Source organism: Callithrix jacchus, chromosome 14 (genome assembly GCF_049354715.1).
Source record: "Callithrix jacchus isolate 240 chromosome 14, calJac240_pri, whole genome shotgun sequence".
In the NCBI taxonomy this organism is placed as follows: domain Eukaryota; kingdom Metazoa; phylum Chordata; class Mammalia; order Primates; family Cebidae; genus Callithrix; species Callithrix jacchus.
In genome coordinates, this window is record NC_133515.1 from 78,455,973 (window position 1) to 78,469,627 (window position 13,655).

Below are 13,655 nucleotides of genomic sequence, written 5' to 3' on the forward strand. Positions count from 1 at the left end.
CTGTGCATAACAAGTTAGTTTTGATACTAGCTATGAGCATGTTTCTGGCAGCATGTAGGCTTCTTGTCTCCCTAAAAACAGCACCCCCATGCTGTGTACTCTGAGAGACACTTTTCTTTTTGCAAGGATTCCTTGGGAAAGACCTGCCTAATGAGAAAAGCATGGGGACTTCTTGTGACACCAGAGGTTCATTGGACTGATGACCTTACAAGGACAGTTTGTCTTTGGGATCCCAGAGATGGAATCTTTTTGAAAGTTACACCGTGTGATTTCAACTCAAAATGTTTATTTCCTGCCAAGAATCAAGTTGCAAATAATTCTCTTACAGCTTTGTTTTTTGAAGAAAACAAAAACAAACTGTAGAACTATGGTGCACTCCAAGTGCCATATATCTATTTTATTCTTCAGGAAATTATATTTTTCTTTTACAAGAGTACAACAGGAACCAAAAAGTAAAAGAGTAATAGATACAGCACTCAGGATAAATCATATCTTTAAAATAATAAAAAAATTTACACCTTGTCCTATATCCTGTTAGTATTTTCATAATATGGCCATGATTGAAAAAACAAAAAGCAAGCATCTACAATTTTTTTGATAGAGACTTTTTATGCCAGGAATGGATTAATTACCAACAAAATTTATACTAATCAGGCTGATGTCAATCTATTTTGGTAACATATTAGCAAATTTATTTTGGAAAAAGATAAAAATATTGCCCCTTGATAATAAATCTTTTTTTCCTTTGATGCAAACAGCTAGAACACCTTTTTCTTTTTCTTTTTGATATTCTAAGACAAAAAAATGGTTAATCTTCAGATTAATAAATTAGGTCATTATAATAATAAATTAATTTTTTTTTAAAGTTCAGCAACCTCTGTCCAAGTATTTACAACAATACTTGAAAGTTCCTTTACAAAACAGAACACATTTTCTTTTCACATTAAGCATACTGGGTATCTGTGTCTTTCACAACAAGCATTTTTAAAAGAAAACTCAATGCACAAATGGGTTAATTAGTATAAAAGTGCTAAGGGCTGTTTGAAAAGTTAACACTATAGTGTACAGTCAGTTATATTTGAGGCATACTACAACAAACTTCCAGCTTATTGTGGACAATATTCCAGTAGTTGTTTCAAACCATTGTTTGAAAAAAAAAAAAAATCCAGGAGCTGATTAGTGATGCAGATAAGAACTGCCATCAATGTCTCTGGCCAGTGAGCAAATTGAAAACCAACTGAAAGCAAATCCAAATGAGGAAGATTTTAATAAAGGAATACCCTTTTCCATAGCAGGTGCAATGCTGACTGCTCAAGGCGTGCATGCACACACACACACACACACACACACACACATACTCTCACACACACATTTTTGCAATTAAACTGCAGGTAGAATGAGATTTTGTGTTATTCAAAAAATTTGTAAGTGATCAAAAGCATTGATATGGAATGCCTGTTTATCTGCCTTTGTTCTGGTTAAAATCTCATAAAAATACATTCAACAGGAAAACATAAATTGTATGTGTATAAATATATATGTATATATATATTATATACACATGCACACAAATACTTTTGTTTTTTGAAGCATAAGATAGTTACATAAATACTCCTATAATTGCTAAAGTTTAAAGAGGCATCTTTTTTTTTTTGAGCTTCAACAAAGGTGCTTGAATAATATACAATTAAAATGAAGTAGTTTCTATTTTGTAGAATCAGTATATAATAAGGAAAAAGAATCCCCAAACAGTCTTTTTTTTAAAAAGTTTCTTCTTAAGCTAGAGCTTCAACAAAAACTATGAACAACCAACAATATAACAGAACAAAGCAACAACAAACAGTGAAATATAGCCCCTGGATTTTGCCTGGTGTTCGTCACCCTCTCCCTCCTTCCTGTCACGTTGTTGTAAGAAAAGCTCCAGTGCTCACATCAAGAAATGACTTAGATCTTGTTCATGTGCTGACTCTGCTAGGAACTGGCTGATTGGCTTGGAAGAAAATAAAAGCAGCAAAAAGTTTAACTGTATATATTCTTAATAACCCGCTTTCGAGAAATGTCGCTATCGCATTTCTCTGGCTTCCTCACTGCCTACTGCAGTTGTGACTGTATAGAAAAGAAACTTGTGGCTTTAGACCTGGGATGGCTGTCAAAAGGTTCTGATATGCTCGTCTGGTAGTTCTAAGGTGGTTATGGCAGCTGGGTCGCAAGGCCTTTTTTGTTTCCTGCTCATTCAGGCCTGAGCTTTGCAGCAACCAGTGCAGTCTTCAGAGCAATATACCCTCTGGCCACTGAACTGCTTTTATGTTAGCAGGTTTCTCCCCAAGCCAAGCTGACCAATTTTTCTTCCTAACACCACCCTCCCACCCATTTCCCCATCCAAACTCACTGTTCCCACCCCAAATATCTCTACAGCTATCTTACAGGCAAATATATCTTAGCAACTTTAAAAACTTTGGTTCTAAGAAAACACTTGGTCAGTTATCTTGAGGAAAAGTGGGAATGCTTGTTCTGCACACTGCTGTAGACAGAGCCCATCCCAGTAAGGTCTTAGCGCTGTACATCAAGTCACAATCCAATACAATCCACTAAGCAAGTGCACAAATTCTAGTTTACTTTTAAGAGCAGATTTAGTTGTCTTCTGTCTTTTGAAACCTCATCCGAGTTGCCTTTCTTCACACTGTTTGGTAGAAATTGTCTGCCTGTAGATGGTTCTGTTTTTGCATGCTGTAGAAGCCACTGAATCTTGCATCTGGTTCTGCAATTCTTAGCATTCTCTGGGAACTGTCCACCTGGACTCTGGTTCCTTTCTTGCAGTCCACAGATACTAGCTGATTACTTAAGGAAGAAGGCTATTTAATGAGAGGAGGAATAAAACCACAAAGAATTAGCTGCTTTACATTATCTCAAATGAACAGAAATTTAGTACCTAATTCGAGTGAGATAACAGTTTCACAATTCATTCATTGATAGACTATATGCAGAGTATCACATCCTGTTCTAGGATCAACTATACTTTTATGAGTGACACCCACAAACTGTATCTAAAGGTGAAATGTCAAGAAATTATGCCAAATAGGGAGATAAAGTAACCGAAGACACAAAAAAAGACTGGTAAAATGATTTCAAATCTTTGAATTGCAGACATGTGTTTAAAGGGGCTGAATGAGTGGCAGGTAGGCAGATTTTAAACACAAAGGGACAGAACACCCTCATAGGCTGGGCCAGGCTGTGTGTTTCTAATCATTCCATACACTTACTGAGTGGGTCTGTTGCCCAGCTTTGGACACTGGTAACTATCCAGACCCAGCATGTGCCCAGCATAGAGGCTGTGCCCAAGGCACATTTGTTCACAGAAAAATAGAAGGCAGGATAACCGCAGGACAGAATTTTCACATGGAAGGGTTAACCAGATGGTAAATTATATTACATAATTGTTCAGGCTGTTTCCAATTCTTAAGGTTGTATGATTAAACCAACTAAAGGCAAAAGGTAGCATTAGAGTTGGAAAGGATTATGATTTATTTCCCTTAATACAGTTCTTATCTTTCAAAATAGGCATATTTAGAGGCCCTTTATTTTTGTACTAAAAACAAACATGTATCTTTTCTCTCTCAATATGAAATCTGCCTCTCCCTACCTTGTCTATTACTTTCCACCATCTCTTCATCTTTTGTGACCTTTCCACTTGACGCTTGCCTTTGATGCATTCACCTGTCCTTTTGCCTTTTGTATATCCTCGTGATCTCCCAGCCTTCTCCTGAATATTATCTCCCGCCCTTTGTGATTTCTTTTCTCTCCCAATTTTAAGTTGTCTGATGACTGAGAAATACCAGGTGATCAAGTTTTAATGTCTAATATAAACAACGATTTAGGAATAAATCCAGAGGTGTTCATTCATTTGAAAACTTTAGAGTACATCCAGAAAATTGGATCCATGTAAGGGCAGGATTCATTAACCAATGGATAATGGATAATTCACCTTGTGATGAGTCCAGCCCCGGGCTAGTACTATATATTTGACTCATACTATATAGCCTGGTGTCGATTTGAGGCTATGAATAGCAAAGTAAAACTGTCACCGGTTAAGACACAAGGTTTCAGGCAATTTCATTATCAGTGTAAGTTTCCCTAGATTCATGATTCAAGGGATTAACTTTTACAAGACAATACCTTAGTTGGTGTTCGATACCAGCAAAGCAGTGGTATCCACTGTTTCTTCTGATTGATGAATAGGAATGCTATTAAAATAGAGAGGCATATAATTATGGGAACCACAACTGAGGCAATTGAGTCCAGCGAAGAATCTTCACTTGGGTGTAGTCCGTTATCTCTGTAATCTACCTGGATGTGACCCATATCTAGGAGAAAGAAAATTACAAGCATTTATTGTCTAAGCCAGAATTTTTAAGGATTATTTTAATTACACTGCAAACAGAGATCAGCAACTTGGTTTTATGGCTTCTCAGTACTCTGAGGCGAAAAATATGATTAAAGTCTAATGGTGATCCAAAGAGACCTTAGTAGAAGGGCAGAGCGCTTAGGGATGAATGTTAAAAAAAAAAATCAGAGTGAAAATGTTAATAATTGGATAAGATGATGCTGGCTCTAGCTCATCAAGAAAATAAGAAGGCACTTAGGTAGATTTTGAAAAAGTGACTAAAATTAGACCATTAAAATGTTTAGATTACTGTTAACATATATGGTCTTCTAAGATCCAGAAGGAGAAACATTAGCTGATCTCCTTGCTTACTGGCAAACAGGAGACCAGAACAAAGTATATTCTTTTACCTACTAGTGTAATAGTGAAGAGTAATTAGATCAAAAACTAATCAGAATCAGGAGGCTGGTCTTTTGGTTGATATTCTGGTTCACTGAACTCTATGCAATATTGTCTTACTTTTCATAAATTCGTTGAAAATCTTGTTTAGGCCTATTAGATCATTTTCCTGCCTTAATGAATTATACTGCATAGGTGATTACATTTAATTTTACACTTATGAATGATGACCTTTATGTTCTTTTAAAATATCTCTCTTACAGTGAATGTTGGAGACAGAAATAAGGTTAAATACATAAGAATAGGGGCCCTAAAGTTGCCTGGACGCATACATTTTCTTGCTATTGACACATGAGAAAATTTCTCTTCTGGGGCTCTATAACAGATATGTGCAATGAACAGGTCTTCAACATACTGTAAACTGACTATTCTTGTGACTGAAGTCTAGCATCTAGAACAGGGCCTGGCACACAGCAGGCACTAATATTTGCTGACTGAATGAATGTAAGCATAATGCTAAAGCACGTTGAGTCAGAACAATTATACAAAGAGCCAAGAACACTAGGTCCAGGAATTTGGCTTTCTGGTCAACTGGCTTGATCCAAGCATAACATTTAGAATATCTAACAATTCATCTCTCAAGCAATGAATGCTGCTTCTTCCAAAAGAATGATAAACATTGTATCACAATGATCTGGACAATGTGCTTGGAGTGGACAGGAGGCAGTACTGAGTCACAGCTAAGAGCAACTTTATACTATTGATCAAGAAGAGGTCTACTTTCACAGAACAGGAAATGTCAACTGCTATGGGAGACAAAAATAACATTTTTATTACACACAAACTGAAAGGATTGAGCAAGAAAAAAAGGCATGGAATAAACCTGGTGACTGGAAAAATCAACACACGTATTAAACTCGCATAAAGTGAAAACTGCCCAGAAGGAGAGGGTAACCTAATGTATAAATGCTCAGTGCAGAATCTGCACGAGGCAGTGACTAATTCATGATTACTCTCCTTATAAAGTTTATATATACACACGTTTGAGAGATTGCTAGAAGTGCTAGATGCCACGCTCTTATGACTAGGAACATATTTATTGCCATCATCACAAAGTCCCTGAGCATAGAGGACCAGGAAGGAGGCATTTAATCCAGTTACTGCTGACTTATTTTATCAATGTGTGGTGTAAATATATTTCAGCCAAGCAGGTCTACCCGGGAGTAGTTATATGAATTTACTTCAGCAAGTCATTTAAAAAGTTACTCATAGGAAATTTTAAAAATGAGAAAAAAGCCAAAGTAGACCACGTAGAAAATGAGCAATCTCAGGCTGCCTTCAATGCTTACCTCTAGGGAGATGAACAATGTCATTTTCGCTAGGTGTGGGCCACGGGGGAACCTCCAGGTCAACCTCTCCTCTATGGTTTGTCTTCTCAATGGGTATATTGGTTGGTTCTGGAACATACATTTCTAAAAGAAGGGAATATTTTCCATAAGAGACGATGAAGCTGCTGTATTGTTGGCTTTTGTATTCTCAATCCAAATGGGGCACTCAGGACATTTCCCGGGACATGAAAGATGCAGTTTCTGCATTTACATCATTCACGCCAAAGAATCATGAGCTTTGCAGTGAGGAGAAACATGTCTTATAACATTTAAAAGACAGAAGAGCTGTCTACTCCACCAGGGTCAAACACTGCTTTTTCATGTCAAATGGTGTTGGTTCTATAATTTTATGGAAACCAAATGGGACTAGCTGAAATGGAATTGTTTCTTTTACCTTCTGGCCAACTAAATATTGGTGTTTAATAGCTGCTGCTCTTTAATACAGGGGTGTTGAATCATTTACATAAAATATATTAGCAAAACTTGAAAAAGTTAAAGCATTGTCCACTTCTTATGGATTTATTCGTCATTTCCTTTCCTCTCTCTTTCCCTAAATGGGAATGGACTGTAGGTAGACTTCATGACTGTAAGTCTCAGATGTCCATTATGTTACCACTGGAACCATTTAGATTAGAAACTGATCTTCAGTAAATATATTTACATCATCCAGTTTGATCAGCTAGTTATTATACAACAACATAAAACGAACTATCTGAGAAGAATATTATTTAGCTCAAATATCAGGTATTTTTTTAAAATCAGCTTTTCTCATCTCCTCCAAATATTTCTTTATATTTATACTTCATCCAGCTGACAAGTGGTCCCACATTTTAAAGCAATTAATTCTTAAGAACCTGTTTTCAAAATGTGACAATAAAAGTTTCCGTCATACACCATTTCCTCTTGGCCAGATCCTACCATATTATTCACTGATTTTTATAAAGCGACTCAACACTTAGGATCCTAAATACTCACCATAGCCTAATTCAGACCAACATAAAATATCCAGTATATAAATTAAAATAGGATTAATGATCCCCTCTGCTCAAAGTGATTGTTTTCTGTCTCAAAAGTTACCAGGCTTTTGAGAAGTAAATCTTAAGATGAATTTGAGAGAAAGTGATAGAGAAGAGAGTGCTTGCTAAGCTTCCACCATGAGTTAATGAAGTACCCAGCCAGAGAAATAAACCCAGAAAGGTTAAGTTAAATTACTCAAGATTATGCATCTAGTAAGTGGTAGAGCTGGGATTCAAATGCAGTTCTGTGATTTCAAAGCCCAAATTTTCTTGCTGCCTCCAAGAATAGTCTTCTGCTTTCTTATACTATAAAGCCTTTAGACGTAAAACAAACTGGGAGCAATTATAGTTTCGACAGGTTCAGTGCATCCCTGCAAACTCGAGAATTAAAATTAGAATTTGCTGAAAATATTACCATTTGTAGGCGCAGGGGCCTGAGTACAAACCAGTGACTGTCAAATTTTTTTAATCATACCAGAATTACCCAAAGAGCTTATAACATGTGCTGACTCTCATAGGTCCTGATTCGGTAGGCCTGGACTAGGTGATTCCGGGAAGTATGCACAGGGGGATGGTATTTAACGCACCCCACTGAAAAATCCTGATGTGTGATATGAATTTCCTGGATGAATATGGGCAGAAAAGCCATGCTGCCATTGATCTGACATCTTTCCATGCCACACACGCTTCTGCCCCTCCCCTGCCCAACCCAGGGCTTCACATTGAGTCTTCCTATGACAACAGGGGTCCAACTGCCACAGGTTTCTGAGGCCTCAGGGTAAAAGGCGAATGCCAGACTGATTCCACCAAACCTGTGAATGTCAATGGCTAAGTAGCTAAAAGCTTCTGCAGAGGCCCCAGAGATGGGATTGATTCAGTTCCACCTCAGGTTTTTTCCTGAGTGAGAGCAGTATAGAAGCAACTCTGGAATTCTTTTGCCTTGACCCTGCATATGGGTAGATTTCAGGTGAAACACCACCAAACTGAGGCATGACAGTGAGTTCTGTTCCCACAGAGACTCTACTTGGAAACAGCAAACTCAGAAGGATCTGTCAATGGTGAAGGAGGATGTCTCCTTCAGTGATTAAGTAGATTACCATTTGTTCAACAACTATTTCCTGAGCACTTCCTACATGGCAGGCATGGTTTTGGGCATACGGTTTTGAGAGAGACCAATCCTAGCCCCCATGGGTGTCTCCCGATGAGTGATGCCTCACAGCCACTTCTTACATCCAGCAGCTTACAACCTGTCCTGTATTAGCTCACTTCAGCAGACTCAGTTCAGCTCTGATTAAAATCCACCAACACCTTCTTTATCACAAAACACTGACAGCTCCGGTTCAGAGTCCTCAGGTCCAAGGGAAGACAGTCATTTCCCTTTAATTTGAACATAAAAGGGAAGCTGCCTCTGAGCAGTTTTGCCAAAAAGAACAATTCTTTCAGCAAAAAGCTGCCTGCAGACACAAAAGAGGTGGGGATACTATTTGTTTCCATGCCTAGACCCAGGCCTTCCTCCATGGCCAAAGACCGCATTCAACCCCAGAGTCTAACATATAACCCTTCTGGTATTTACCAGAAGAGCCCTTTATAGCTGTTGGCATAGCAGACGGACAGTGCCAGGGAGACTTACACAAAGCTACATCCAGCCCTGCCACGAAGATCACAAACACATGGTCACAATCACTCCTGTGCTCATACTTGATCTGAGCTTTGGAGGAACTCGAGATAATTTACTGGGGATATATTTTACTTTAAGAGGCATCTGGTCATCTGCCTTCCTTAAAATAAAATGTCCTCTTCTGGAATATGAGGTGACGTGCTTAGTGCTCACGCGCTGAGGTCAGCACTTTTTTGGGAAATGGAACCTGAAGTCAATTTAGGACCAGGAGTCTCATCCTCTGCTAACTGGCTGCATGACTTTGGATAAAATACACTTAACTTTCCTGAGCCTCAGTTTCTTCTGTAAAATGAGACTGGTGCTAATCATGTAATTAGCTCATCAGTTCCGTCCTCACACCCAAAGATGTTGGAGGTGGAAAGTGCTTTGTAAAGAGAGAGGATATTCAGAACGTTAGTTGCTACATCTAAGGGCAAAGCAAGGTTCTTGTTTGCTGGACAGACCAGGCAGTGCTCCCATACCATCATTTCTGAGATGGTATAATCCTCACAGCATTTCTGGGAGGTGGCATGTGCTATCCAGATGAGAAATGGAAGCCTGAAACTTTGGTGATGAGCCTTGACTAAGATCACACAATGAGCTGATACAAGAATGGGACAGGAATCTTCCTGGCAGCCCATACTGGATCAAACAGAAGGTGGCAAAAGCTCAGCTGATTGTAACATTTGCTTAAAGATGGCAAAATGTTTCATCAGGAATACACCAGATGCAGAAAGGAGAGTTAATCAACAGAAATTAAATTTCAACTCAACAGCAAATCTTAACTGAGAAGTCACTGGAGAAATCTCTAGTGATGAATAAGGATCTGTACTCTCTCTTATGAAACTCACAAAACAAGCAGAATGACGCTACCTCCATTTCTACCACCACTACACCGGAATTTGGGTCCTTATGATCACACCTAGAACATTTGCAGTGCAAGTTACAGCTGTCCTGGCCTCTGGTCTCTCTCTGCTTTACTCCTTCCTGCATACCATCTCGTTACACAAAGGTTACCCCAAAACACCTCTGTGATCACTTAAAAGTAAGCCTTCCCATTCCCTATGAAGAACAAAATCTCCACTCTTCATTTGATAATTAAGGCCTGAAAAATCTTGTCCAAAGCTATCATTTCTGTCCTTACCTATTGCTACTAGAACTCACTGCTCCAGGGGCATCGGTCTTGACCTGAGAGGCACTGGCCTTGACGCTTCCCTTCTCAGGTCTTAGTCAGGTTATCCTCTTCACTCCAATGAAGACAGCACATCTGTCCTTTAAGATCTAGCTCAAGTCCTTTCTCTGTGAAACCCTCCAAGGACACTCAACTTCATAGTCCATCTTATTCATCAACTTTGCACTTAAGGTCTGCATGAGAGTTGCGTAACTATAACTCCCAATGGGAGAGGTGAATTGGATTCACTGCACTTTGTGAAGTTCATTACCGCAGTGCTAGATGCACAAGTCGGTTCCCACATCTCATCCTGACTCAGCTGTTCACTCTTTCTTACCAGAAACCCTTTCTCCACCTGGCTTCCAGGTCACTGACCCTCTTGGCTTCCTCCTCTATTCCTGGTGCTCCTTCTCTATTTCTTTTGCTAGGCCCTCTGTACCTCCTCAGTCTCCAAAAGTCAGAAGGTCTCAGGGCTCAGTCCTGGGCTCTTTCTTTTCTCTATTCTTACTCTTGGGTGATGTCATCTAGTCTCAAGGCTTAAAAACCTTGAGACTAGAAACCACCTATGGCTGACTTTTAAATTTGTAGATCTACTTTCAATTTCTCTCCTGAATCCCAAATTAGATACTGTCTATTCATTATCTCCACTTTGATGTTAAGTGAGTATTTCAAACTAAAAATGCCCCAAACCAAAATGTCGTAGTCATCCTTGGCTACACCCACATATATGCAAATCCTACTGATGCGACTCATATGCCGTAGTGGGAACCTGCCCACTTCTCTCCACCTCCATGGCTACTACCCTGTCCAAGCCACTGTCATCTCTCATCTGGACTCATAAAATCATCCAGGTTGGTCTCTCTGCTTTCACTCTTGACCTCTATGTCCCACAGTCTATGATCAACCCAGCATCAGAGAAATCCGTTTAAAGGTAAGTCAGATCCTGTTACTCCCTGCTCCAAACCTTCCAAGGTCTCATCTCACTCAATAAAATCTTGTACTTATCTGTGAGACCCTTTGTGTCTGCCCGTGGCTCCCTTTCTGCCCCACACCTCTCACCTCCTTCATGCTCCCTGAGTTCCCTCCACACAGCTCCTCCAGAACATGCACCCTGAATGCTGCTCCACCTTGAACACGCCCAGCATGTTCCCACTCCAGGGCCTTGGCCCTGGCTATACACAAGAGGGTCTGCCTCTTCCCCATGAGAACTGCTACTCTGGGTCTCTCCATAAATCTCTTGTTGGTAAGCTGCTACCTGACCATTCTACATAATAACAAAACAACCTGCCTGCCCACTTCTCCCAGCCTCTCGGTCTTGCTATGCCTTTCTCCAGAGCGTGATCCCCATCTCGGTGGCTGCCTATTTACTGCTTACCTGTTAGCTACCTGGCTTCTCCCAACTACAACGTAAGCTACATGTGCACTGCTGTCTCATCCACTGCTGTGTCCCCAGTGCCTAGAACAGCGCTTGGCACATAACAGGCATTAAATGGATTTTCGTGAAATAAATAAGGTCAAGTTTTATCATTTATATCATTAAAAGCATATTACTAGGGAAACTGGTACGAAACTTGTGAAATATAGGTGATATATACTAGATAAAATAATTCCAGTGGGGAACCACGTATTTTTTTCTTATTCTCATTTAAAACATTTAAGACTTTTCTTTTTTTCCATACACACAGCAAGTGATAAAATGTCACTGTAGTGAATCTTTGACTCTCCATCTATACTTTTAACAAGACCAATGAGACTAAACTATAAAGAGAACCCAACTGAAGGCTCTGAAAATGGTTCCACCCCCTTACCTGGCAGAACATCCTATCCTTTTTAGGAGATAAATGAACATTTTTAGAAATGCTCAATTGGGGCTAGTCTGCACAACACCTAAACAAAAGGCCAACATGTGCAGAGCTCACTTAAACTCTGGGTTTAGCTAGCTGTCTATCTTACAGTTGCATAGTTCAGACGCACTCGTAAATTGGCATGGTTCCCAGCTCCCTGTATTGAATAGAACAAGGTTCTCTAATACAATGTTGTGAGAAAACATGAGAATCGGAGGTAAAGTTGGAAAAGTTCCTGATGCTCAGGACCTCAGTGAGATCTTGCAGTGAGCCTTCACTTGGGTCTGTGTGGCCTATACTCCCTGGGAAATCTGTGTGTCTAGGGGTTCAGTCCCCAGGGAGAGGACTCAGGTCTTGCATTTCTGCGATTAGATGCAGGGGAAAGAGGAATTGTTTTGGCAGGAGATGCAGACATAGAAACTAGGAGGATGGCTAAGGGAGGCTCTGGGCAGCTGTGAAGGACTTAGGTTTGAAACTATGAGATGAATAATGCAGCTGACATGAAGCATGGGGTGTGGGGAAAGATGCAGGTATGGGGATTCACGATGGCCAGCTGGGGTATGCTCAGTGGTTTGCATTACGCATGGAAAGAGACGGAAAGTTCAGCTAAGGGCTTGGAAGAAGGCTGTGTGGATGGTGTGGGTACTGGCTGGAAATGATGAACTAAAAAAAGAATAAACCAGAACTACATTCTTTAAATGCAGGTCTTCCATTTTGGTTCTAATATATATACACGGTGTAACGCCTCTGAGGCATCTTCTCTTCTGGGTCCCATCTTGGACCATCTTCCCTAGGCTGGTTGAGTACTGTACTAAAACTGTGCTACTATGATAGGGCAGGTGTCATTAACACGTTGGTGATACTAAAGTTTAGAGAATGCAAATGAGAAGAAAAGAACGAGAGCAATTCTGGCATGCAACCAAAATCTGCCCCTCGTCTGGATGGCCACAGTTTTTCAAGTTACCCACAGGATCTCTGGGTGGGAGGCGCTAACTGGGCCTGACATGCTACTCGGGCCATGTGAACTAATGAAAGAGGGAGCAGGTGGAGCTCTGTTCTAATTTCACCTTAAGTCAACATTACAGCTTGACAAATGGAAGGATGGTGGCTTCGATACCTGGACACATTGGGCAGCAACTTCCTTCCACGTTGATGGGCTCAACACAGGGCAGAGGGGGGCAGCTGACGGTCGAGCAGAGGGTCTGGCCCTGCAGGCAGTAGCAGTGGGTGCAGCTGTCAAGGTCCCACCGCTCCTCGTCGGCATAGGCCTTCCCACTGAAGTGGCACACCACCTTCTTTGGAATTGTGTCTTCTAGTGAAAAGAACAGCACATGGTGGAGTTGCTGATGTGACAATGCGCACGATCTTATTATACGTGAGGGATCAAGGGAATAGCTTTGTATCATCACAGTATGTGTTAGGATTTCTGGAATTTGGTGAAACTTTGGTTTCCCTAGTCTTTCACTGCCATTTTCTTAGAAGGATTGTCGGGGCTCTCATCTTGTGGCCCCTTAGGCTAGCACATGGTGGTCACTACAACAACCGGCAGGGAATGATACCCGTTAGGTAAGTGTCCTTAGACTGTCATCCAGAAAGAGACAGAGACTGATAAAAAGTCCACCGAGTTTATTTACAGAGATGGATACAAGAAGTTCCTCCTGTTCGGTAAATAATCCAGGGGAATGGTAAGGAGTGATAATGGCAACAGCACGGGGAACTGGCAGGTTTCCTCTGCAACCCCTGAGTGGGAGTTAGCGCTGAGATAACCATTTCCCTCATGTGCCAGGGATGCCGCATGG

At 40.5% G+C, this 13,655-nt stretch overlaps 1 protein-coding gene across 8 annotated transcripts in view; it reads right to left on the reverse strand.

Annotated features, from left to right (window-relative positions):
- Positions 1-366: 366 nt before the first annotated feature.
- The window catches only part of CRIM1 (cysteine rich transmembrane BMP regulator 1), a 196,022-nt gene continuing 182,733 nt past the window's right edge, over positions 367-13,655 (reverse strand). For 5 of the 8 annotated variants that reach the window (XM_035272823.3, XM_002757863.7, XM_035272824.3 and 2 more), the window contains 4 exons: positions 12,974-13,168; positions 6,130-6,252; positions 4,174-4,361; positions 367-2,852 (listed from right to left, as the gene is read on the reverse strand). In XM_035272823.3, the coding sequence (XP_035128714.2) occupies positions 2,676-2,852; positions 4,174-4,361; positions 6,130-6,252; positions 12,974-13,168 (683 nt within the window). In that variant the 3' untranslated portion in view covers positions 367-2,675. The remainder of the gene's footprint in view (positions 2,853-4,173; positions 4,362-6,129; positions 6,253-12,973; positions 13,169-13,655) is intronic. The other 3 variants (XM_078349502.1, XM_035272825.3, XM_008980883.5) reach the window with 1 other exon arrangement.